A 24,252-nucleotide genomic window follows, 5' to 3' on the forward strand; every position below is an offset into this window, starting at 1 on the left:
TTTTCTCCTGACCTCACCTACCCTTTGGTTAAATGGTATTTCTAAAAAGCAACCTTGAATTATTTCACGATGATCATGCTGACAGTGGGTTCTGGGAAGCAACTGAAGATGCAGGCCTTGCATTCCTTGAGCAGCGGAGCCACCAGCTAATGCTTTCTTTAGCAATGTGGAATGCACACTGCCTCAAACCAAAATTACTTGCAGTTGGATTTACATTTTAGCAGGGACACCTTGGTGAGCCTTTTGGTAAGTCTTTTGACTCATGAAATAAACTAAACAAAATTCCAAAAAGGTCACCAGGATAATTTTTTTTTCCATCCACACAAGAAAAAGATAAAGAGGGACTGCAGGTCTTTTTTGTCAAAAGGAAGAATTTCTCATCACTAATATCCTTGAACCTGATTTGATCCTCTCAGCCCCCATTGCAGTAAATCTGTAATAGCATCAGCAGGTGCAACCATTAACAGCTCAGCGTCCTCTTAGCCAATGTTTGTGTGTTCTATTTATTCCAATCACAGGCATGGCACTGAATCAAACAGCACTATGGACACATATTTAAAAACACTGCCTTTCCATTAATTTTAAATGACCTTTTAATCTACATTTAAATTTGAATTGAATGAAAATGCATCATTTTGTCAAAGACTACGAAAGGATTTAAAGACTGCAGAGTGAAGGTTAAACTTTAGTCTCCAGAAACTACTTTATAGAAAAGCAATGAGCTTGTAAAGATGCAAGGATAAGGCAGAAATTATCTCCCCTTGTCATAAAAATCTAGACAGCTTTTGGAAAACAAAGAAAAGGCATCAAATTAATGCTCAAACCTCTGTAACATGAGCCTGAACCTCTCTAACTGTCATTTGTGATGAATATGCTCTTATGAAAAGCCAGATTATTCAGAATCAGACATCTTTTCAAACTTTCATGGTGCAGGCAGGTCTCTAAGGGAACAGTAAAAGTAGACCTCTGCATATAACAACAGTTTTAATGGCAAAAATTCATCAAAGTCTGTCAGGAGATATTTAATGAGTCAGTTACGATAAGGAATAATGATGCAGGGGAATTCAGCAGTCTCTTAGTACAGGAGGAATTCTGTTGTTTCCTTGACTAACATTAAAGGATGTAAACTGCCTTCTATCCATGAGAGCAGGAAGATGGATATCAACAGGATTCCTGACACATGAAAAGGATTCATGCTAGTTGATGGAGTAAGGTAAACTTCAAGGCAGGAAAGCTTTCAAACCCAAAATTTTGAAACGAAAAGCATCCAGATAGATCATGTAGTAATTTTCTTTTCCGTTCCTGAAACCTCACCTATGTATTTACATGTCTCTTTTCAAATCTAACCATACTGAGAAATCCTTAGAACACAGCTCAGGTAAAGAACTATCCCAGGGGTTTATTACCACAGGGAATGAAGAGCTACACATTGTTGCTGTTCTAAATCAATACTACTCCAGTTAGTTCAAGGCAACTGTGTTCATTCAATTGAGCTAAGGACACATCCCCAAACTAGCTGCCTAAAATAATTCTGAAGACTGGAATTGAGCCTGATTTTTCTGCACACAGTTCACTGCTTTAGTTAAAAATCTGTTCATTCTTCACAAAATTTTTTTGCAGTTCTATCTTAGCTCTAGTGAATCAAGATACTTGCTTCCTCAGCAACACTATACTAAACTGGTTTGTACCTTGAATGTATTAGTATGGAACCTCCAAAAAGCAAGCAAAAGGCAACCTAGGCTTCAGTGCCTTTGTGACACCATAGAGAATTGCAGAGACCCTTTTTTCATTTTTCCTTCTGCAGAAACATGTCTGTTTACTTTAATGAGTTATGTGATCTCATGTGCCTTTATTACAATAATTTTAAAATACTTTTGACAGAAAAAAGAACAACAGGAATGTCTTTAACTCACCATCAGTAACCTCCAGCTGAGCCTTTGCTAAAATGCTTCCAGCAACCGTCAGTGCTTGGCAAATGTAGTAGCCTGCATCAGACCGCTGAATGTTTGTAATAGTGAGGTCTCCAGTTGGTGACACTGAATACCTGCTGTTGGGTTGGAGAGGCTGGTTTGGGAAGAGTAGATTCTGCAAAGACAATTCATCTCACATCAATTCAGAACACAAAAGCACCAGTCTTCCCTCAGCTAGGGAGACAATGATTATTCCTGAAAAGTACTATATATAAAACAGAAGAAAAAGTGAGTGTGGTTATGGTTTTATGAACACAGAGAGCTGGCTTTCCCTGCCTTGGGCAACTTGCAGTTTAAATTAGAAACAGCTCTTTGACAGCACACAGTGGTGCTTGCTAGCTGTGGGTCTAGGTGACAGGAAATTTTCCAACAATCCCAATTGAGTGATTTGTATTTGTGAGACATTCATCTTTGTTCTGAACTTAATTGTGATAATATACTCAGTTGGCTGTTAAACCAGAAGGACATAGTACTACAGTAAGCATTAGAAACCTAGCAGCAAGAATTGAATCCTGGAGACTTGAGGGAGCATAGTGCTATTGTTTGGCTGTGATTACATTCTGGGCAAAGGGGAAAGCAAGAGCGTTACACAGAAGGAAAGCTGAGAGGAAGATACAAATGGGTCATAAAGCAGAAAAAGCTGGCAGAACATGAGATCTTAAAGGAGAAAATTAAAAGAAAATTAAAACCGAGAGACACCAAAGACAAAAAGCAGTATGGAGCCTTGAGGGTGAAAAGAAAAAGGGTATAAATATGATGTGGAAGTCATCAGAGAGAAAAAAGAATTTCACGTACAATAAGACACAAAAGAGGGAGATAAGCTTTTGCCTTTGGGCTGGACTGGAGAAAAGAGAGATGTCAATAAGAATAACTGGAATGGATGTAGCAGTCATTGTATATGATGAAGGACTGAATGAATCAATATTACAGAAAAGGGCGGAAAAGCTTTTAAGTGGTGAGGGCTGTGAGTTGAAGGAAAAAGTTCTACTGTCTGGCAACAGCTCTTGATGAGAATAAAAAATAACAGGAAATGGGAGGCAAAGTGAACAGAAAGGTCAATAACACTGCCAAATGAAACAGAAAGGGGAATATATTAAACAATAATTAAACAGTATCAGTTCCAGCCTAGCTTTTATGTCAACTCAACAAACATCTCTGAAAAATACAATTGTTTGAATCAGGAATATCCCAATACACTGTTACCATGCTGTGATAAGCTTTCAGTCATTATTGCAGCTCTGTATAGCTCTGCTGTGCTTTCTAATGATGACTCCCTACTAACATTTATGTTTGTCTATATGGGCTGAAAAAGAAAATCTGAAAGTATAGAATGGGGTATTAATTGAATTTTCTGTGGACCTGCTTCTTCTGCAGTGGACCTGAATGGTTTACAAAAAATTATTTAGACCTGACAAGCAACAAATTTGAATTTTAAATTGTTCTGCTTTGAAGTGAAACTCACACTCTCCCTGCTTTTGGGAATATAAGGCGAGAGCTATGCTTTAAATAAGATCCGACACTCTGAACATCCTTACAGCTGCATCAACCTATGAGGCTACTTTGTAACCCTAGGGCCAGTCTTTCCCTTTACTGCCTTTCAATATCAATGGCCAAGATATTTTTCACAGCAACATTTTCCTCAAAAATCAATATGCACCCAATAAACATGTCAGATCCAATAATAATAAAAAAAAAAATAAAAATTCTCAAACAATTTCAGGCTACAGGGCTAAGCAGGTCTCAGAAAATTGCCCTGTTTTCTGAATTGCCTTGAAAGTTTCAGCATAACATCTGCCTGGCACAATAACATGCTGAATGAAAGTTATTACATAAAAACTTCACTAAACTGTATTAGAAAGCAGAGAATTTTGATATGTCTGAGTTTGACTACATTTATCACTCATTAAGTGAAGTGTAAAAAGAAACAACAGAGAAGACAGTGCAAGGATCAAGCTACTAACTCTTAAGAGGAAAGAAAGATATAGAATCCTCTTCGCCACTGCATTAGAAAGGGGAGGCTATTCTTTTTATCTGCAGTGTGGGCACATCTGTTCTTGAGAAGTACCACATCCCAGTGACTATTCTACACTTCTGGAGGACCTCATCAGTTTCATGACTCCTCTCTTCAAAGACCAGATAACTATGAATTATTATAACTTGTCCTAAACTACAGTACAACCCCTTTTAAAATGAATTTACAATTTCATTGGTGTTAATTAGCTGTCGAGTTTCACAACGGTGGTATGCTGGGTTTCACACAGGGTGACCAGAGTAATCCCTGATGTAATACCACTGAATTTATCCCAAGGAGGAATTTAATCTCAACTAAAGGTCTACACTCTAAAGTTACACATGCTCTGTCCTGGTGGATTTCATTGGTGGGTGGCTCTAGGGAAAAGGCTACAGAGAAGGACCAGCTGTTTATGAACAAGTTGGCACAAAAAATTACTCAGGAGGGAAGAGATCCCTTCCCTTCCAGCTGGTTGTGCTCGGAAAAAACAGGATTGAGACGTGAATGCACAATGAAAAATGCCCTACAATTAATGGAATGGGCTAACATGACTATATAACATTACCTTGAACACTCACAGTTGCTCTGCAAAGAGCTCCTTGAGTAAGAGCAGAAGCAAGATTTGTAAAGTCAAGCAGCAACTTATAGCCAGACACACAAAGATGAAAAGTCATGTTTGTCAGTGGAGGCAACTCACCTACTCTACAGTACTCTCAATGAAAAATCTGGTAAATTGTATATTGAGATGGTAACACTAACCTGTGTTACTTAACTGATGCTCAGTTCAGATTAACATGAGGGTGTAGTGAATCACATTGAGATACATTTCAAAGTTTGATTATAAACCATGCAGGTATCAGTTTTTATGTTGCATTTATTTGCCAAAAAAGACCATGCTAACCCTCAGGGATCTGGTTCTCAACATGGTAATTAAATTTCCAGGTTTGTAATTAAACAGCTTCAACACGTTACAATCAGTAGGTAATAACATTCAATTAAAGACACAAGATGCATTTTCACCTTAAAATGTTTTTACCCTTGAAGTGATACCAATGGAAGAGGATAAAATAGAGTATTAACACTTTTCAATTACACTAAATGACTTTAATCCTGCAAATGATGTCCTACTTTAATTAGAAGCTCTTATCTTTATTACAGCATGATGGATGTCCACTTTATTAGATTCAAGTGTGAAACTATAAGCTCACTTTACATAAACATTACCATGTTATTAAAATGCTCTACAAGGAAGGGTTTTGAAATGTTTGCTAGCACATCAGTACTTCCTAGTTTAATTTCAGTATGCTATTCTAGCTTCCCCTTGGAACAATTTTCTCCTTGGAGAGACTCACTATACTGTGTTTTTCCAGGACATTATCCATGGAGGTTAGATCTAAAGTTCTCCAAACAATACACTGAAGGAAACACACTGATTAATCTTGCATTTATAAAAGCTTAAACTATTAAAATAATAGTGTATCTTTGTAAGCCACAAATGCAACAAAATACTGTCAGCCTTGGTCCTGTCCTTCTGGACCAATTATCTGACCTCTTGAGAACGGGAAGCAAAAGCAGGTGGGGCAGACCAGGAGATCCATAGTTCAGTTCTTATCTCATGTTTTAATTGAGCTGGTACTACCGATGTCACCAGATTAGACAGAAAGCACATTTGCACTGCACAGCACAGTGTGGATACCTGAGCAAACTCACATATCATTGTATGAAAAAAATAGCACGGGGCTATGAGAAGACCAATTTAGCCCAGTGGTGAAGAGTACACAGTACAGATGCTTAAACAGATGCAACCATGAGAGGCTTCATCAGGAAGCACCAAAGGCACATTCCTTGGGCACCCATTTGCCCTTTTCATCTTTTCTCATGTGCAAAAGAGAATATGGAACATATTTTACAGTGTTCAAATGTCAAATACTAACATGAACTGCATGTTGAAAAAGGACTGACTTCTGTTGTAACATTGTGCCAATACAGCAAAAGAAGTAAAACATGTTATGGCATGACATTCAAATATTGACTACTACATCAGAAATTTTGCTCTCAAAAAATTACAGTAAGGATCAAGGAAATATTTCCAAAACAATATTCAGAAACTTCCTGTGACAATTTTACTGACAATTTTACATCTGCATGTTCAAAACCTGTATCTGTATGCACTATGAGAATATGCCAATGCAAATCAGTGTGCTAGATATTTATCTGCTTGATCATGTCTAGACAGGTTGTAAACTGTAATTACTGACTCTGATTAGTTAAAAATTCAGTCATGCCTTTTTATGTACTATGTTTGTCTCACCCTCCTATTTGTTGGGGCCTCAGAATGAAAAGTCTTTAAGATACATACCTTGCTTTCTATCCATTTGATACAGCACCTAGCACAAGTTTCATCAGCTTAAATGGTCTTAGAATTTTTCACAATATTAATATTAAAAAAAAAAAAATAAATGAAAATGTTGGTAGAGAACACTGATAGTTCAAAAGACAAATTCCTGTGAAAAATAAAAATCATCTGTGTAAGATAATATAAATAATATTATTAAACATTTAACAATATTACCATTTAGAAAGCTTTGACTGACTTATAGTGTGCTTATAACTTACCTGGCTTCCTTCTTTTTGCCAGAAAACAGCTGGCTGGGGATTTCCTTTAGTTTCACATGGAAAAGTCACTGTTCGACCCTGGGCCACAATCTGGTCACGTGGTCTCACCACAAACTGTGGAGGAGCTAAAAGGTAAGAAAAAATATGGTGTAAATTGATGGTATTTTGCAAGGAGGAGACGGAAAATATTGAAGGAAAGAGACAATACTATGGACATTTGGTTTATGCCAGAGGACATAACACCAGAAACATTAATTAGCATAGATAGATTTAATAATACATGAATAAAAACAACAACAGCAACAAAAAGAGGAGCAATATCAGTGTGTGATAACCCCGGTTACATAAAAAAACAAAAACAAACAAAAAAACAAGCCAGAAACATTACAACCATACATGCTGGAGTAAATTCTGATGACAGTAAATGCTCAGGAGCAGCAAATAGGTGTTTATGATGCCTGTTTGGGACATATCCTGTCTTTCATCCAGAAAGACATTAGCACTCTCATGCCTTCTATGCTCCACAGAGTTTGTTGTGATGGAGCTATCATGTGCATCGTGTATTTCAAGGTATGTACTCAAATACATAGACTGTCTTTTTCAGTCTGCACCTCTAAACTTCTAAAAATTGAATGAGAAAGGAGATGAAGGTCTGGATGACATCAGAAGCAGAGAAGCCAAAGAGCTTCCTCACTTCTCTTCCTCTCTTTAGGGTAGCGTGGTCAAGAATGAATGAAACAACACAAAGTTAGGAGATCCAGATTTTTAGCTTGTTGGCAGAAAAGAAAAAAGGAAGAGTTGAAGAGTTAGTGGGCAGCAGTGAGTAAGAAGGATAGATATTGCAGGAGATTAGGAAGAGATAAGGAAAAGAAAAAAGGAGAAAATGGAGTTAAAACAAGAAAGAAGAACTGGGACTGCTATGTTTTCAAGAAGATGGCACCAACATTGTTCAGTCACAGGGGACCAGAAGCACAGTCAGAAGTGAACTATTTCAAAAGAGAGGTGTAGTTTCTCAAAAGAGAGTTTTGTCTGTGGGTACTGATGGAGAACAGTCAGTGCTTAGAGGGAAGAAGAGAAGGGAGATAAAAAGTGTAAATGTACAGAAGGAAAGTTGGGAAGAAGCAGTGTTGGAGAATTTGAGAGAGAATTTGTGAGAAAAAAAACATTACATCACTGACTATGTTGAGCATGATTTAAATGACTTCTCTATGGCAAACCCTCTGGTCTTGGTTCAGTGTTGGAATTCACTGGAGATGGATTCAAACTATTCGGCACACCTTAAAAATGTAAGCAGTATCTTCAAGTATTCAAAAGACTACTTAACTTCTGAGGCAGGCTGAAGAAGGACAAAATAGTAAAAAAAAAAGAGGCCTACGTTAATTTTAATCTATTCCAGTATTGGTTTGGTGATTGTGTAGAGGGATGGTTTAGGAACACTAAGCTTTTAGGTAAACAGAATTTAAGTGTTTTACAAAACTATATTTTCACCATTATAATTACAAACTGTTTAATTAGGCATGAAGAGCAATTAAGACCCAGCTTCCGATTACACCTGCTGACAGCACCAACAGCAAATCTGCTAACTGCATAGAAATGTATGCAGATCTGATTTTTTTTCTTAAAATGCACTTTGTAGTTATCTCATGAGGTACATGCCAAGGCTTTACAGATCAGTATGAGGGTAAAGAGCACCAGTTGAACAGTGGTGGTATAATGCACTCTTAAAACAAGAACTGTGAAGCACTTGATAAACATGAATCATCATTGATTTGGAAGGCAGACGGTGAGGTCAAAACATGGAGTCCTCAATCAGCCTCACACACCTAAACACAGGTTTTTGCTTCTCTGGAGAGAGATGTATCTTCTCTATGCCTCAGCAGGTATCAGTCATCTGAAAGAGCAAGGATGAAGGGCTAGGTGTCCTGATGCTGCCCTTTTATACCCATGTTTTGAGGTTTCTATAAGAAAATAAGTGTTGCAACACTTACTCTAATATCCAAACTCATCTTGTATTATTCCTAAAGTGCTGGACTTTGTTTTTTGCTCACCTTGTTTTACTTAGCATATCTTCATGAAATCCCTTCCAGTGTCAGAAAACAGTAATGTATGGTAATGAGCATATGTTTGTTCATTCAGTCATATGGGAAGGGAAGAAAGGACCATTACGTTGTGCATTAGAAACTTCCATTCCTGCAGGCATATCTTACACTAAGGTATCTCTACAGTTCTGACCACCCACTTAGTAAAGGCCTCTGAAATAATTCAGTGTTTGCTGCTCAGCAATAGAAGTTCATTGCCCAGGATATTAATAATCAATAGCAACCTCAGGCAGAGTAGAGATCAGACACCTCTAACCTCTTCAGGTGTTATATCTGCATTTGACAGGAATTACGCATAAGTCCTACGTCTATGTTGTGAGTGGCCTCAAGACCACAATCTTTCTATTGTGATGAAAAAACCTGCTGTCACGACACCTGCTCATAGATGATACTTCAATATGATCACTTGAGGCATGCTTGGTGAACTGGGGGTATGTTAGGCCGACAACACAGAAAGAAGGGCATGCCTATCTTTCAAATCATGTAACCAAATAACTGCAAAGTTGGTAAGTTTAAGGTTTTATCTGAAACATTCTCAACACACACAAGTTGACTCTACAGCCAATTTCCAAAGCTCCAAAGATGTAATAGAACTGAACTTGTTGCTGGAGCAGACTGTCCCATGTCCAGGACCAGGAAAGGTAAGTTGGTAGTCAAGGAATGGAAGATAAACATCCTAGTTTCTACCTAGTTTCTAGTTTTTTTGATGTACTCCTAGGCAGCAAAAAAGGCTGTAGCTCAGCCCAGATAATCTAAATGTAATGGATTGACCCTATTTCTCTATGCTCTCCCTGCCATGTACCAAGTCCTCTCTGGCTTTTGCCATACCAGGCAAACAAAATCCATGGCCTCAGGACTACTATTTTAGACTTGTTGAAGACTCCAGTAACTAATGATGTACAGCTATAAAAGGTTGCATTTCCTAACGTATATCTACATCCATAATTGCTAGAGGTTCACTACAAAAGTAAATAATTAAATAAATCAGAGCTTTTATTAAAATGATGATCTCACAGGGACATGAGTTTTATTGGCTACTGTGTTAACCATAGCACTAAACTAGTTCCTTCAGATGAACTATTCAATACCACAATTTTAAAGATAATGAAAACATGTAATTTTGGAAGAAAAAAATCTGGCGTCTTTCTGTTTTGGTTTTGTTTTGGCTTGGTTTTCTTTTAACTTCATTAAAAGACAAGGTTCTATAATGACGGAAACTCCCATTTTGTTCCAGTTTGTTGTCAGAGTCACCTATAGCTCTGTTTATAGGTAACTTCTGATAAAACCAGCACTCTTTACAGCATTTAAACAGTGTTTTACCATATCAAATTTTGCTATCAATGTCTAGTCAAATAATGCATACTAAAAAGTGCTAATGACAGTTAATAATTGCAGGAGTAATTCTTGGTCACATTTAACTACAAAAACAGTAAGACTGCCATTATCCCCTGAGAATTCAGTGCAACCTTGCTCAGAGACAGCAAGGTGTCTTTGACAGAATAAGCACTTGTGCTCTTCCATTTTCCAAGAAAAGGAGCTCATTATCTTCATATCTACATGCTGTTTATAAAGACAGATAAATATTTTTCCTCCCATTTTGCAGAGAGATCATGACTTTCTCAAAGCTCAGCTTCAGTGGAACGCTGGACAAAAGCTAACTGAAGGTATTATTTCTTCTCCCAACGTAGGTGATTTTTTAAAGATGTTCTGAAGAGGTACAGTTAGAGAAATAACAGCAGGCTTGATATGCTTCAGCCGTTAAAGTTCTGTGGTACTTAAACACTTCATTCAAGCTAAGAATTAAGGTCTTTAGGAGAACCTGTTGACAAAGCTGTTATGGAGCAGCAAACCAAACGTTGTGCCTGTCAGATTATTACCCTTTACTGTTTCAGATGTAACAGTGACTGGATTGGAATAAACAGAGTGGAAAAACTCTTACTTAATTGACATTTGAAAGTCAAAGACAAAAGCTGTAGTAGGAAATGTATTGCTTGCATTCTAGGAGTCTAGCCAAAAATATGAAAAAAAGAACAATTAAGAATACAGACCTAGCATTCATCTACTGAAGCTTCTTTTTTTTAATTAATTTTTTTTTCCTTTTTTGTTTTTTTTTTTAGAAGTTTTCATAGTACACAGTAAATTAGATTTGATATCTGGCAAATTATGCTTTGATACTACATTCAGCAAGCGCTGGCTTCAATCAATGTCAGACTAAATCTGTGTTATGCTAATGGCTGCATGTGAGGCTGAGTGGGATGATATGCAAATCAGATGGTTGAACATGAATAGAAATCCTAGGCCACGTACGAGGGGGCTTTGGGATGAGGGGGCGGGGGGATGCCAAGGTTAATCACATCATGTTCAAGACTGGTTTTACAGCACAGAACAGTATTCTACTGCAAGAATTAAAATGGAGATAGAAAGCACAAAGAGTAGTGAGCATTAGTTATGTTGTTCAAAACGGGAAGAGTGTGTCCTGTTGCACCCTTTCTAGATTTTTTTTCATGCATGACTGAATGGACCTTTTATTCTATTAATAAATGCATATGAGGGTAACCTCTGCACAAGTGTTAAAGAGCTTTAAGGGAAAAAAAAAAAAAAAAAGAAGAAGAATCAAACACTGCAAGTAATTTCAAAAGGATGTTTTAACTCTTCTCCAATCTCGATAGTGAGCAGAATCTCTGATCTGATGGGATGGATTGAATTAATTTCTTTCCCTGTGGTACTGAATACTGAAGGTTAAACTGAGTCACAAGGAGCTTGAATGAGACAGTGAGTTCATCCCTCCTAGGTGAACTCTGGTCACTTGATAAGAACTTTGGCAGAAGGCTCAAAAGAGGAGAAAATTACCAATAAAAATGTGAATTTATAGCAAAAAGTACACTTCATCCTATACGAAGTGCTAGGAACATCATCTTCCAGTGAAAGAGTTTCCTAAGATGACCTTGTGATTTTTGGTTCACACTGAATTCCTGAGGGAGTTTTGTGAGCATTACTTTCTGACAGCACCTCCCCAAGCCTAAGTGTCATGGGGTTTATATGTTATATTGCTGCAATTTAAATTAAAAGTAGATATTGTAGCAAGTTTTAATCCAGTATTGCTACTGCAAGCATAAATGGAATTGTAACTATAGCCACTAACATCGGTGGTACTTTTGCTGTTGTTTGGCTATTGCTAAACATACACAGTTATCAAAGGCAGACACTATGAGGTCAAATTCATTTTACATAACTCCAAACAATTTTTGAATATGAAAATGTATTAATGTTTTAATTACATGTACTCAGACAAAATGTCCTCATATACTATTCAAAGCTCATTGAAGTGCAGACATTCTCTTATTGGCTTACGTGCTCTTTAGATTGAACTCATTGGGAAAAAAAAATGAAGATATATATATATAAATTTCAGGAAAACGGTGGAGCAACAATTTTTAAAACCCTTAAATCAGAAATTTGACAATCTTGCAACTAACGTCAGTTGATGGTGAACTGCAAATGAAACTAATTTTGAAGACTGCTTAGGCAAGCTAAAGTGATAAAGATAAGTGCTTCATTATAAACTGGATTTTTTTATTATCCACAAGCATGTTTCTTTGAGCCATTCAAAAGGGGGTGGGGGGAAAGATTCTGTCTTGTAAATGTTCTAAGCAAAAGTCATGTAATCTTCACTGACAGAGGAAAAAAGCTTTGAGGATCAAGTAATGGGATGAGGTTTAACACGGCCAAGTGCCGGGTCCTGCACTTTGGCCACAACAACCCCATGCAGCGCTACAGGCTGGGCACAGAGTGGCTGAGAGCAGCCAGGCAGAAAGGGACCTGGGAGTCTGGATTGACAGGAAGCTGAACATGAGCCAGCAGTGTGCCCAGGTGGCCAAGAAGGCCAATGGCATCCTGGCATGTATTAGGAACAGCGTGGCCAGCAGGTCCAGGGAAGGGATTCTGCCCCTGTACTCAGCGCTGGTGAGGCCACACCTCGAGTACTGTGTCCAGTTCTGGGCCCCCCAGTTCAGGAAGGATATTGAGGTCCTGGAGCAGGTCCAAAGGAGGGCAACCAGGCTGGTGGAGGGACTCGAGCACAGACCCTATGAGGAGAGGCTGAGAGAGCTGGGGCTGTTCAGCCTGGAGAAGAGGAGGCTCAGGGGAGACCTCATCGCTGTCTACAACTACCTGAAAGGAGGGTGTAACCGGTTGGACGTTGGTCTCTTTTGCCAGACGACTTTCAACAAGACAAGAGGGCATGGTCTTAAGTTGTGCCAGGGGAGGTTTAGGTTGGATATTAGAAAGAATTTCTTTACGGAGAGAGTGATCAAGCATTGGAATGGGCTGCCCAGGGAAGTAGTGGATTCTCCGTCCCTGGAGATATTTAAAAAGAGACTGGATGTGGCACTCAGTGCCATAGTCTAGCAACCGTAACGGTGGATCAAGGGTTGGAATCGATGATCTCTGAGGTCCCTTCCAACCCAGCCAATTCTATGATTCTATGATTCTAAGTAGAAATACACTGGCTGGTAAAGAATCAAGATTCTGTAAGACTCAGTTCTGCTTCCAGCAGTGAAGACAAAGCAAACTAACCTAATATTCCTACTTACAGCATTTCTTCAGCACTGTACCTTTGCAGCAATAAATTAACTTCATAATAATCCTTTGAACAATCAAAGTTAGACCTGGTACATTATTCAGTATCCCTGCTTGAAGCAAGAGAGTCAGCGTAATAAGATAATGGCTCCTTCCTCAAATTGTCTTTTGACTTCTGGAAACCCATCAACATCAATGTCTTCTTTCATAAATCCTTCAAAGACTTGAAACTAAGTATCTCAACACTCCCTCACACCCTTCCTACAGTGACAATCTTCATGTGGCCCTTTCAGTTGGTCTTTGATACAAGTTGATATTTTAAGAGACCTAACTCAGTTGCAGTCTTATCAAATACAGATAAAGACTTTCCTCTGAGACGTTTACACAGCAGACAGCAGAAGGCCCCAGAGCTCCAGATTAAGTAGATTGAAAAGGGAGGTAACTCCTGGTATCATCCATAGAGTGGAACTACTACTACTGCTGGTCCACATACTGGCTCAGATGAAAATTGAAGGCAATATAGAAAATCTTGAAAGAAAATAATGATCTCTCATCTTTGTGTGTCCTTGGTTGAATTTGACGAGAAGGCCTGGTAGATGATTTTTCAATGCTTTTTTCATACAAATGTAAAAGAAAACTGTAAGACTCTATACATATACCTTGATGTAACAATGTTTGGTGTTTTTGTGGCATGAGTTACTGAAACTGCAGGTATCAAAATCTATGAGATTTGAAAGATGTTTTGCAAGGATACTACTTCTGATGAACTGAACAGAAGAAAACAGAGAAAAATGTCCAGTTTCAAACACCAGAAACCTAGCCTGAGTCAGGAGTTCTTTCCTGAAAGGATGAGATCTTAATGGGTTCCAAAAATGATGTATGGTTCTTAGGAAGCAAAGTTATTAGTGCACTATTAGCTATGACTAACGATGAATCATGGGTGTAGCCTTTGACACAGGCGCCATTACAGAAGCCTGAGAGGATGACAGCTTAGGCCTGTTACTAATTTGGATATTTTTTATTAGGGATAAACTAATGGAAGTTGAGGATGGTCATTTTCTTTAAAGTAAAGCAACTTCTCAATCTTATGGTGTGCTCCAATGATGAGGTGTGATCACAGACAGAGAAGGAATTAACTTTTTAGCAGGCTAGCTATGATAAGTTGCCTGTGAAATGAGTTTCCTTTTTTTCTCTAAGCCATGAGTATCATGTTAGCATAGGAATCCTTAAGTATTCCATACTGTGTATGAGTGCAGTTCAACTTTGCGAAAAGTACATAGATCTCATTTTGTGGCTATTTTGGTTTGTTGTTTTGTTTTTTCTTTCACTGTGTTCTCTTTCTTGCTCATTTAGACTCCTCTTTCTCTTCCATGAGCTCTTCTTCAGGTGAATGATTCTGCCAATAAAAATGAGAAATGGGTAGGTTGTGGGCAGAACAAGTGATACATGAAGCCATTCAGTAGACCCATAATATTATTCTTAAATGACGTGGGTGGCAAAGCTGGAACATGGTTTGAGTTCTTCTGAAAAGCAGCTTCCTGTAACTCTGGGGAGTACTGGTAATCAGATACTATCTTTAACACTGACACTGCTTCAAAATAAGTTCTTGTATGTCCTGCACCAATAGATAAAATACACACAGTTTGAAGCACAGGGAGCCAAGGGGGATAACTTTCAGCAGGCTGAATGAAAAGAAGCACAGGCACAGAGGAATCAGGCTACAATGGAGCAGAGGAGGAAAGCACAGGGAAATGAGGTCTCAGCAAGTTTATTACCAAGACTACTTCTACTGAGAGTGTCTTTTATGCTGCTCTGTCTCATGGAAAGTGAGAAATTTCTTTTGTTTTATTTATTCTTTTCAGATAGGCCATGTAAAAACACATCAGTGTGAAAAGATTGTGCTTCAATCATTTGAGAAGGCTAAACCTTCCTTTATACCTTGACTAATTGTTTTAATCTTCAATTTAATTTCAGTTTCTAAATTTCACATACAACAGAATATTTATCCTTCTATTGTTCACTGGAACAGATAACCCCTGAAACAGTTGGAAACATTAGCATTTTTTTCTTCCTTGCGAGAGGTGAAAGAAGTCTAAAGAATCAATAAATAAAACCCCATTAGCTGTCCTATATGTTTTGACACATAAAATCTTTCTTTTATCCCTGGATGCCCTAAACTAAACAAGTGGGATAAATTTGCATGATAGAAAAAAGAGATGTGACATAAACAATAACGAAAAAACACATTTGGTTTATATTCAAAGTTTCTCTGCCAATTTCAATTAACAAAACTGCCAAATCTGCATTTATAATTTTTATAACAAAAGTGGAAGCACACACACACAACACTACCCAGGATTTATTCTTCTTTATTCCCTAGGACTAATGTCAATAAAACAAAACTGTGAAAATTATTATAAAAAAATCCAACTCTGTCTCCTACATAGAGGAAAAGAAAGGCATCTACTCTTCACCCTCTGCCCTCATTTCCAGTGCTCTGAGTTCAACAGCACTACTTTATCTGACCCCTCCTCTTATATATTAAGTTTAAATATCTGGTCTGAATTTCATCTCAGTGCTAACACTGCAGCCTCCTCTCATTTAATGATACATCTCTATTTTACTCCATCTTGTCTAATCATCTCACTTCAGAAGTCCTTCACCTTACAAATACTCGTGGAAAATCCCTTCAAGAAAGTAATTCACTTAGCTTTAATGTATATAAAGAGATGTAGCACTAATTCTGCCTGCACAGTAACTTCCATTACTTAGGACTTTCTCTGCTCTAGATAATGATTTTTTGGTTTTTTCTTTTTTGTCAGTTGTTGAGATTCAGAATATATCTTTTGCTCAGATAAGACAGAAAAGATATGCTTTCCTAAAATCTTAACACTTCAGCCTGTTTTCTAATGTAAACTGTACCATTAGGATGGCCTGTGATGCTGTATCTTCCATGAGCTTAGCAAACAAAACAAATTTTGCCAAGAAAATACATGTAATCTGCTATGATTCCTTTTGTCATGGGAGATAGCAGGAAGGTTTGCTGGTAATGCATTTAAAAAAGAGAAGCATACCCCTTGCTGATACCATAAGATTTCATCAAAATAATGAGTTTAATCTGGTTATCTCCCCCCAGAAAACATGAATTCACAAGCTGAAGAGAAGACTTAAGGAGATGGTATGAGTAGAGAGCCTAAATGGGCTAATAGGCTACATCTGTAGTGAGAGAGATGACAAGTTCATTGTTTGTTTACCCTTGATATACAAAAGAGAAGATATTCTGCTCAATTTGGGCCACTGTTAAGTGAAGAGAAGCAATGTAGTAAAGAATTAAAAAATATTTTTTATGCTGACTGACAATGATAGCATACAAGGAATGAGCCACACAGTAGTTTTGCTGTGGAATAATACTGATCATATCCAAACCATAATAGCTAGCAGAAATTGAGCAAAGAAGGTAAATGGAAAAGTGAATGGATTAATGTATTGATTTCCACATTCCTCATGAAGTAAGCAATTTGTCCTTTTAGAAAAAGGAAAATTTGGGGCAACCAGCACATCAGAAGACTTTTTTTGTAGACTAATCCTCAAAGACTTATGGAGAGACTCAGAATCTAATTCCCACAGATTCGTGTGGGCTAAGCAGAAGTGGAAAAAGATTTACTTGAACTTCTTAAAACTTTATCAAGCAATGCTCACCTCTGTTTATAAAAAAAAATGAGGCCCTTAATCACTTCCTGCACTTGCTGTAGCAGGGTTTTCTCTAATATAAACAGTATGAGTACTGACACATACATGGTTCCATAGTGGAATGAACAAGGAGATCACATTATCACCAGCTAAAACTTCAGGTGCATACACTACTATCTTTCACACTTATCACTGAAAATTTATCCTCTATGAGAAATTCTGTATGACTCCTCTCACTGCTATCTGTAAAGCCTAAGAAGATTTGGAGAAACTGGAAATGAAGCTTGAGTTTTGTGGACCAGCACTTAAATCCTTAGTGGTTGATGTGCTTAGTGTCCACTTGCAGAGCTATTTTGGTCCATGTATTTCAAGCATTGTATTTCTATGATATCTGAAGTAATAATCGGATTCAAGTTAGGTTCAGTTAGTGGGCTTTTGCCAAAATAGAAATGTTAAGGACTTCAGGATTTAGAGAACGGTCTTGAAAAGGCCAGGAAATGTCAGAATAAAGCAACTCCAAATTTTAATCTGTGATACAGAAAGAAATATAAGTTTCATTCATAAACTTTTATATTTCATCTGAAGAACTTGGCTATTTTAAAACAAAAATGATACATCATTCTTTCACTTAAGAAAGAAACAAACCCAAAAAGCCTGGTGTTCACTGGTGTCCTTATTCTCCTCTGAATATTTCTGTAGGTAGTGACTGCAGGCAGACAGGCAACATACCACACTTTGATACAGATTTAAAACTTCTGCCACTGAAAGATGCCACTGTAGTGCCAAGCATGATCTCATCTCTTCTGTCATGCAGCTATCACCATTAATGATATTTTATGAATCCTCAGTGTCTCAAATGGAGGTGCTATATTCATTAATATGATAAAAACAAAAGCATTCATCCTACATAGACTTTCTCTGTAGGAGTCAAGATGAAGAAAAATAGAGAGAGATCTTAGCTACCAATCTGAACCATCTGAACAATATCATTTCTAGTCACAAAACCTAACACAACTTTGTTTAAAATACAGCCCTTAGTACTTCATGTTTCATTCGGCACCACTCCTAATGGACCATTAAGTCACACCAGGATTATTTATGTTATAAGTATATGTTATGTCTTCCCAGAGTAGAGTGAAACACATCATACAGTCATATTGCATTTAAATGTGAATAGACTGTATATAATTAATATGAAATTTGGAAAATTCATGGAAGATGCCCTATCTGTTTCTCTCTTTTCCAACATGGTAGGGAAGATTTGTAACCTGGTTGCTCTCTCTTTACTTCCTTAACTTATTCCGAATACTGATTTTTGATTCAGGTGAGGAAAGTATCCAGCTACTTGTTTCATGTCTCCTCTTTCTGGGAATAGGAGTGAGAGTATGCGACAACAAATTAAGTAAAACTGACTTTCTGCAAACCCACCAAAATGTAAAGAACTGTAGTTTCACTTGAATAGAGTAGAAGTTAATTTGAAAACGGAGTACCCTGTCATCTGAATGACTTTTTGGTTGATGAGTAAAACAGCAACTGAAACATCAGAAAAATCTTCATAGAACTTCTGTTTGAAGTTTCTGTATTTCAGGTTCCCTGTCTCAAAGCAGTATGGCAACTGCTTTTCAAAAGATGGTTAGTGTTTTATTTTCAGTGGGACTGTATGAAACTTCTGGGCTCCTCCCAACTTTTGTGTTTCTTTTAGCAGCTGTTCTCCTGCCCAGCTGCCATAAGAAACAAAGTGAAATGTGAAAGTGAGAAAACACTGATTTGCTCATCTGGAAAATCCATCTAATGAGTGAAATACAAATAGAAATGGTCTAAATAGGGATAAATATCTTGTTTCCTAAAGCCATCTGTTGTTAATCTTTCTGGAAATCTTTTCAAAGGGATATAAATAAGAGAACATCTATTTTAGAAATGAGCCACACATTTATTCCTAGCAGCAAATCCAAATATGAGTAATCTGGCATAGAGCTGTTAAATTCACCAGCTGCTGTCCACCTCAGGCAGAACCATACCTCATTTTGCCTATGTAGAATATACTGTATGTTACTAACTGCTTGAAACAAACAGGGCCATTGGTAATCACTTCTGAATTTTCCACTCAAGTGGAAATTTAAATAAAAAAATCACAACTAACTGAATATAAATAATTGAAGCAGGACAAAATTGAATAGAAACTTAAAATTATTCAGTTTGTAAGAATTGCAGTCCTGGAACATGTAAAAAATACATGTCATAATTTTAAAAGGCACTGAAAGAAAATGGTATGGTCTTGTTTAAAATACAATAAAGACAAAACATGTCTGCTTTGAATTGGAGGTACTGATGAAAGGTAGAGGTAGCTAGATAATTATCAGATGTCCCAAAAGAATATAAACTTTTAAAGTGCTCCCCTGCAGTTTAACATATACATAAATATATAAATATACTTCTGTTGAAATGTCACTCTCCCGGAGACCTGTGATCTCAGTATCATTAAGTAGTGTTTGCTTTAGCTTCCTTTATCTAAGGAGAGGGATTTTTGCTCTGCATTCCAGTTAACTTCCTGAACAATAACAACATAATGTTACAGGATTAGACTCACCATTCATGTCAAATAACAATTTTAACAGAAGATCACTTGGGCTTTTGGGTGGGGAACTGGTGGTGTTTTGTGTTACTGGGATTTAAATTTAAAAAACCAACAGGACAGGTACCTCTTGAACGAAACAGAGATATGAACAGTAGAAATCTGTAATCATAGAATCATAGAATCATAGAATTGGCTGGGTTGGAAGGGACCTCAGAGATCATCGAGTCCAACCAAATTTCAGGTCCTTGGGCAAAACCCAATGAAGTTACACACTATCATGAGGAAAGTACTGCCTTTTCTATAGGCCTAGGATCAGATTTAAAGAAACTGTTATGCTTATACACAGTAATCACTTCATACACATTTTTTCTGGGAGCTCTATATGTTAAATATCTGTGGGACTGGACTTACTTTCTTAACAGTCTTTTCACAGTTCACAAAGATAATCATTAAAATAAATAATTTGATTAAGACTGTATACCCATATAATAAATATTTTAAGGTCAATAATTCTAATTAAAGTCTCCGGAATAAATAATGTAAGAGAAGAGTTTTGTTTGAACCAGATATTCACTTGCAACAAAATAAAATAGTGGGCAAGGAAAATGCCAAATTGAGAACAGCACGGTCACACAAGGGACCATAAAGTAACTTGGACTTAAAGTGACAAGAGCTTCTGAATAATACTTAGAGATGGAATCATGGATGAATCAATGGTCTGAACAGTCTTAAAAATAATCAGTGTTCTGAGAAATGATCAAAACTGCTAAACCTACCATTTTCTTGTGAATCTCCAGTCATCTATTTTACATGGCTTTGACAGAGCCTGAAATAATCTCTACTTTGTGATTTTTTCCCTTGCTTTTCTTTTAACAAGAACAAAGTAAGAAGAATTTCTAGAAGTAAAATACTTTTAATCTTGTAGCATTTTGTCAGTGAATGAAGAATCAGCCAGAAACCCTTCCTCTCTCTAACATCAGAGATTTACATTAGAAGCATACTAAACTCAAAGTATTTCCTAAGCAAAGGAAAATTTTCTTACAAGGTTACTCCAGTTTTACATTCTTAGAACTCCTGGGAATTAATGTCTTCAGAACTAGCATAATGCCAAAGTAATACAGTAGTGACTGTGGTTTAAAGCCTGCTATCAAAATCCCAAATGGAGAACAGTGAATTTCCATTTTGTACAAGGAATTATCCAGGTGTGGATAAACTATGCCATAATTCTGGAGGTACTTGGCTTGGCTCTGCATTTACTAGTTTAAACAAGCTAATAAGCATGGGATTACCTTAGTTCTGGAAACAGAGACCTAACTTGGATTTTATCTTCATATTATTTCAAGCTTCCTTCCTCCAAACTTGTAACGGTGCAGAGCTGAGCCAAGTTCAAACTCACAAACTTCAGCAAAACACACGTCTAACAAAAGTTTTGACTAAATAAAAGAGCAAACCTCTCAGCAATCTCCATAAACACCAGAAACAACTTTCCACACTAATCCAAAAAAAAAATCAGAACAAACATCTAGACATAAACCAGAAAATCAGAGGAGCAGTGCAACTGGTTAACTTATTTAGAAAATCCATATAGGTACAGAGTAAAAATCCGTGAAAGAAAATTAAATAACATATTCAGGATATTCAGAATATCATAAGCGAATTTCAGCTACTGACTTGCAAATTTTCCACTATGCTCATTTAGATTTTAATATTTTTTCAGAAGCAATTTGAAAGGCTTAGGAAAAAAATCAAATTTCAAATTTTCAGTGTGGGAATTAAAAATCCAGGTTGTCTTCCCTTGGACTTGTTATTCAAAACAGTCTGTATCCTATACAGTGGATTCCAAAATGTGCTCCAAGATGACCCAAGGGCAAAAATCAATTATGAACTTTCTTAACAAGCACGGAAATCTACTCCATCCCCACTTCAATTTCAGGACTAGTTCATTTGAAAACTCTTTGAAAGATACAAGACAGGACATGCAAAGCCTGTGCTTTTACTGCTATGCAATAAAAGCATAATGAGCTGATCATTTAGGGCCTGGTAGAAGCTCACCGAAGTCAATCCAAGATGTTCTGTTGATTTCAATGGCTTTTGTACCAGGCCCATAAATAGACTGTTAAAAATATCTGAATGAGTGATTTTGGCTCAGTATCACCACACCCACTCTCTTTCACTGATTTGTATTTGTTGGCGATTTTGGCAAACGTTGTTGTACACGACACAGCAGAAAACACAAAGTTCAGAAATAGCACTTTGTCAGTCAAAATCACTTGCCTGCTGTTAGACAGTTACAGCTGTAAAGCACTGGCTGCTAGTTTCAGCCAGGTAAATGCTGTTGCAAATGAAAGATGAAGCACTGCATGAAGCCATGCTAAAATGGATAGAAGGATGGTTACTTACCAACGGGGCGAGCTGTTGACATTACAATGGTGTAGTGAGAACATAAAAAAGAAATTAAAAAAAGAAAAGAATATCTGTCAGAATGCATGATGTGTAATGTTACCTTCCACTATGGATACTACCATGATTGCTAAGCCCTCAAATGACAGCCTAAGTAAAATGTTTGCTATTGTTACTGTTTAGTTATGTGCCACTATCACCACATTTACTTGACCATAGAATCTGAACAAGCTGACTGGAACCATTCTCTGTGAAACATTTTTATTATCTTTGAATGCCATCATCAAGTATCATTGCTAGTGCCTGATAAAAGAAAAATTGCATTGCATTAGCACAAACTTTTAGATCCTGATGAACACATTAATTTCAGCAGTAGACTGCCAAATGTCAGGCCAGTAGACACAAGGCGTTTGGTGTCTGAGTCAAATACCAATTGAATTTTAAGCATGACCAGTCAGTACAGCAGTAAAGGCTCTGGAAAGCCCAGAACAGTTTTTCTCATTCAATAAGAGGCATGAAAGCTTACTGCTTTTTCCTCACTGACAGTGCTGATGAAAATATAACAGACTGAAACGGCCACAGGGATTTCAACCCAGAAACTCCCAAATTACTGCTTAGATAACTTTACTTCCTAAAAAAACTGCTGCTAAATGATCGACAGGTTAATACTGTTTCAGGTTGGTATTAAGAGTGAAAGCTGCTGCTGCAACAAGTGATTTCTTGATTATAAAAACAGCCCTTCATTATACCTGTGCTAGGAAAAAGGGCTCTCAGTCCCTCTGTTCATAAAAAGAAAAGACATCTCCTTTCAGAAAAGCTGAAAACTTGGACATCAAATAGACTCTAGGTTGCAACTGTCTAGGTAAAACCTCAATTATTTTAGCAGCAGCAGGACTTATTTCTTTTTTTCTTTTTAAGAATTTAACCAGCTCTATATACTTATGTGCAGGCTAGGGTCATATGTAAAATGTACAGATGCAGAGGTGAAACAGCATACAAGGACCTTCTTAATTCTCAACATTCCTATGGCTTCAGCCTTACTTTGGCATAGCAACTTAATTAAACTATTTCAGGACTGGTGCCCTTTCTCATCAATCATCTCTTTGAAGACTTCTGGCTTCCAGTATTCTGAACATATTCTTTCTTTTGCAGAGATGATGAATAAGAGTGATATGCATGTGTACAAGCAGAAGACTCCTGACTCACAGAATTCAAATTCTGTTGCTGTTTGTGGCAATATAATGCAAACTCCCTGACTGCATCCTCATCCTCTGCTTTGAGAAGATGGAGCCATGAATGAAGGAGCTAAGAGCTATGGTATGGTTGCTAGGTCTGCAGCTGTAATTACATGACACCTGTAAGGACCAAGGAACCCTCAAAGTGAATTTTTAAATGGTATGTGGCTGTGCTCCTCTACACGAGAAGTGGTAATGGTAAAAGCAGTTTCAGGCAAAACTGGCAGAAGTTTAAGAATTCAGAATTAAGGCTTCCTAAAATTAAAATACCTTTGTTTGTGGTCACCTTAAAGTCAATAGGAGCTTGCCCATTCCTTTGTTTTCAGAAAATTCAGAGCTATAGGCTTCTCTATGAAATTTCCTGGCTTTTCTCATTTTCTGTCATATCCTGAATTTTGGTATGCTTATGATACTGTGGCTTCCCTTGTGTTGGATAAGGATCATGTATTTGACTGTAAATGACAAACCCAGGAGGGAAAAATACCTAAGATAATGAAAACCTTCTTTTGCTGAAGGAAAATAAATTAAATTATATATTTTCTCAGTTGTTTTTTGTTTTCATCTTAATTTCATTTGATTCACTGATTTAAAAGGATTTTTTGCTTGGTTCTAGTTATCTATTATATCACAAGCCTGGGTAGCAAATCTAAAAGGTTTGCTCCAGTAATATATACAGTGGATAGAGTTGTAGACCTGTGTAAAGGCTATCAAATTACTTGCCAGATTTACTGGATACCATAATTGTGCATGGGACAAAAGAACAGAGTGAGAGTATTTCTGGGAGTTCATTGTAGTGACTATTTTTCTCAAATTACAAAATGGAAGAACAATCTCTTACACAAGCATGTAGCAAGTTACCCTATTCAGTTAAACAGGGAAGAGCTGCATTATCACTTCTTGTCTAAAGTGAACACTGAGGCAGTATTTTAGCTGACAGATTATCACAATACTCTCTTTTCTTTGTTATATACTAACATATCCCCCCCTACAAAGCCACTTGGTGCTTTTTTTCTTCCACTTTGAATTCAGCAAATTAAACTGAACTGTGTCCATGCATTAAATGGATGGAAATGGAAGC

The 24,252-nt window shown here is 37.2% G+C and overlaps 1 protein-coding gene across 1 annotated transcript in view; it reads right to left on the minus strand.

The window, feature by feature from the left end:
- Nucleotides 1-24,252, minus strand: part of ROBO2 (roundabout guidance receptor 2) — an 888,578-nt gene that overhangs the window by 96,087 nt on the left and 768,239 nt on the right. The window contains exons 7-9 of the mRNA XM_030448588.1: nucleotides 21,940-21,951; nucleotides 6,598-6,722; nucleotides 1,914-2,085 (exon numbers count right to left, since the gene is read on the minus strand). Of these exons, the coding sequence (XP_030304448.1) occupies nucleotides 1,914-2,085; nucleotides 6,598-6,722; nucleotides 21,940-21,951 (309 nt within the window). The remainder of the gene's footprint in view (nucleotides 1-1,913; nucleotides 2,086-6,597; nucleotides 6,723-21,939; nucleotides 21,952-24,252) is intronic.

This window comes from Calypte anna, chromosome 1 (assembly GCF_003957555.1).
Source record: "Calypte anna isolate BGI_N300 chromosome 1, bCalAnn1_v1.p, whole genome shotgun sequence".
Classification (NCBI taxonomy): Eukaryota; Metazoa; Chordata; class Aves; order Apodiformes; family Trochilidae; genus Calypte; species Calypte anna.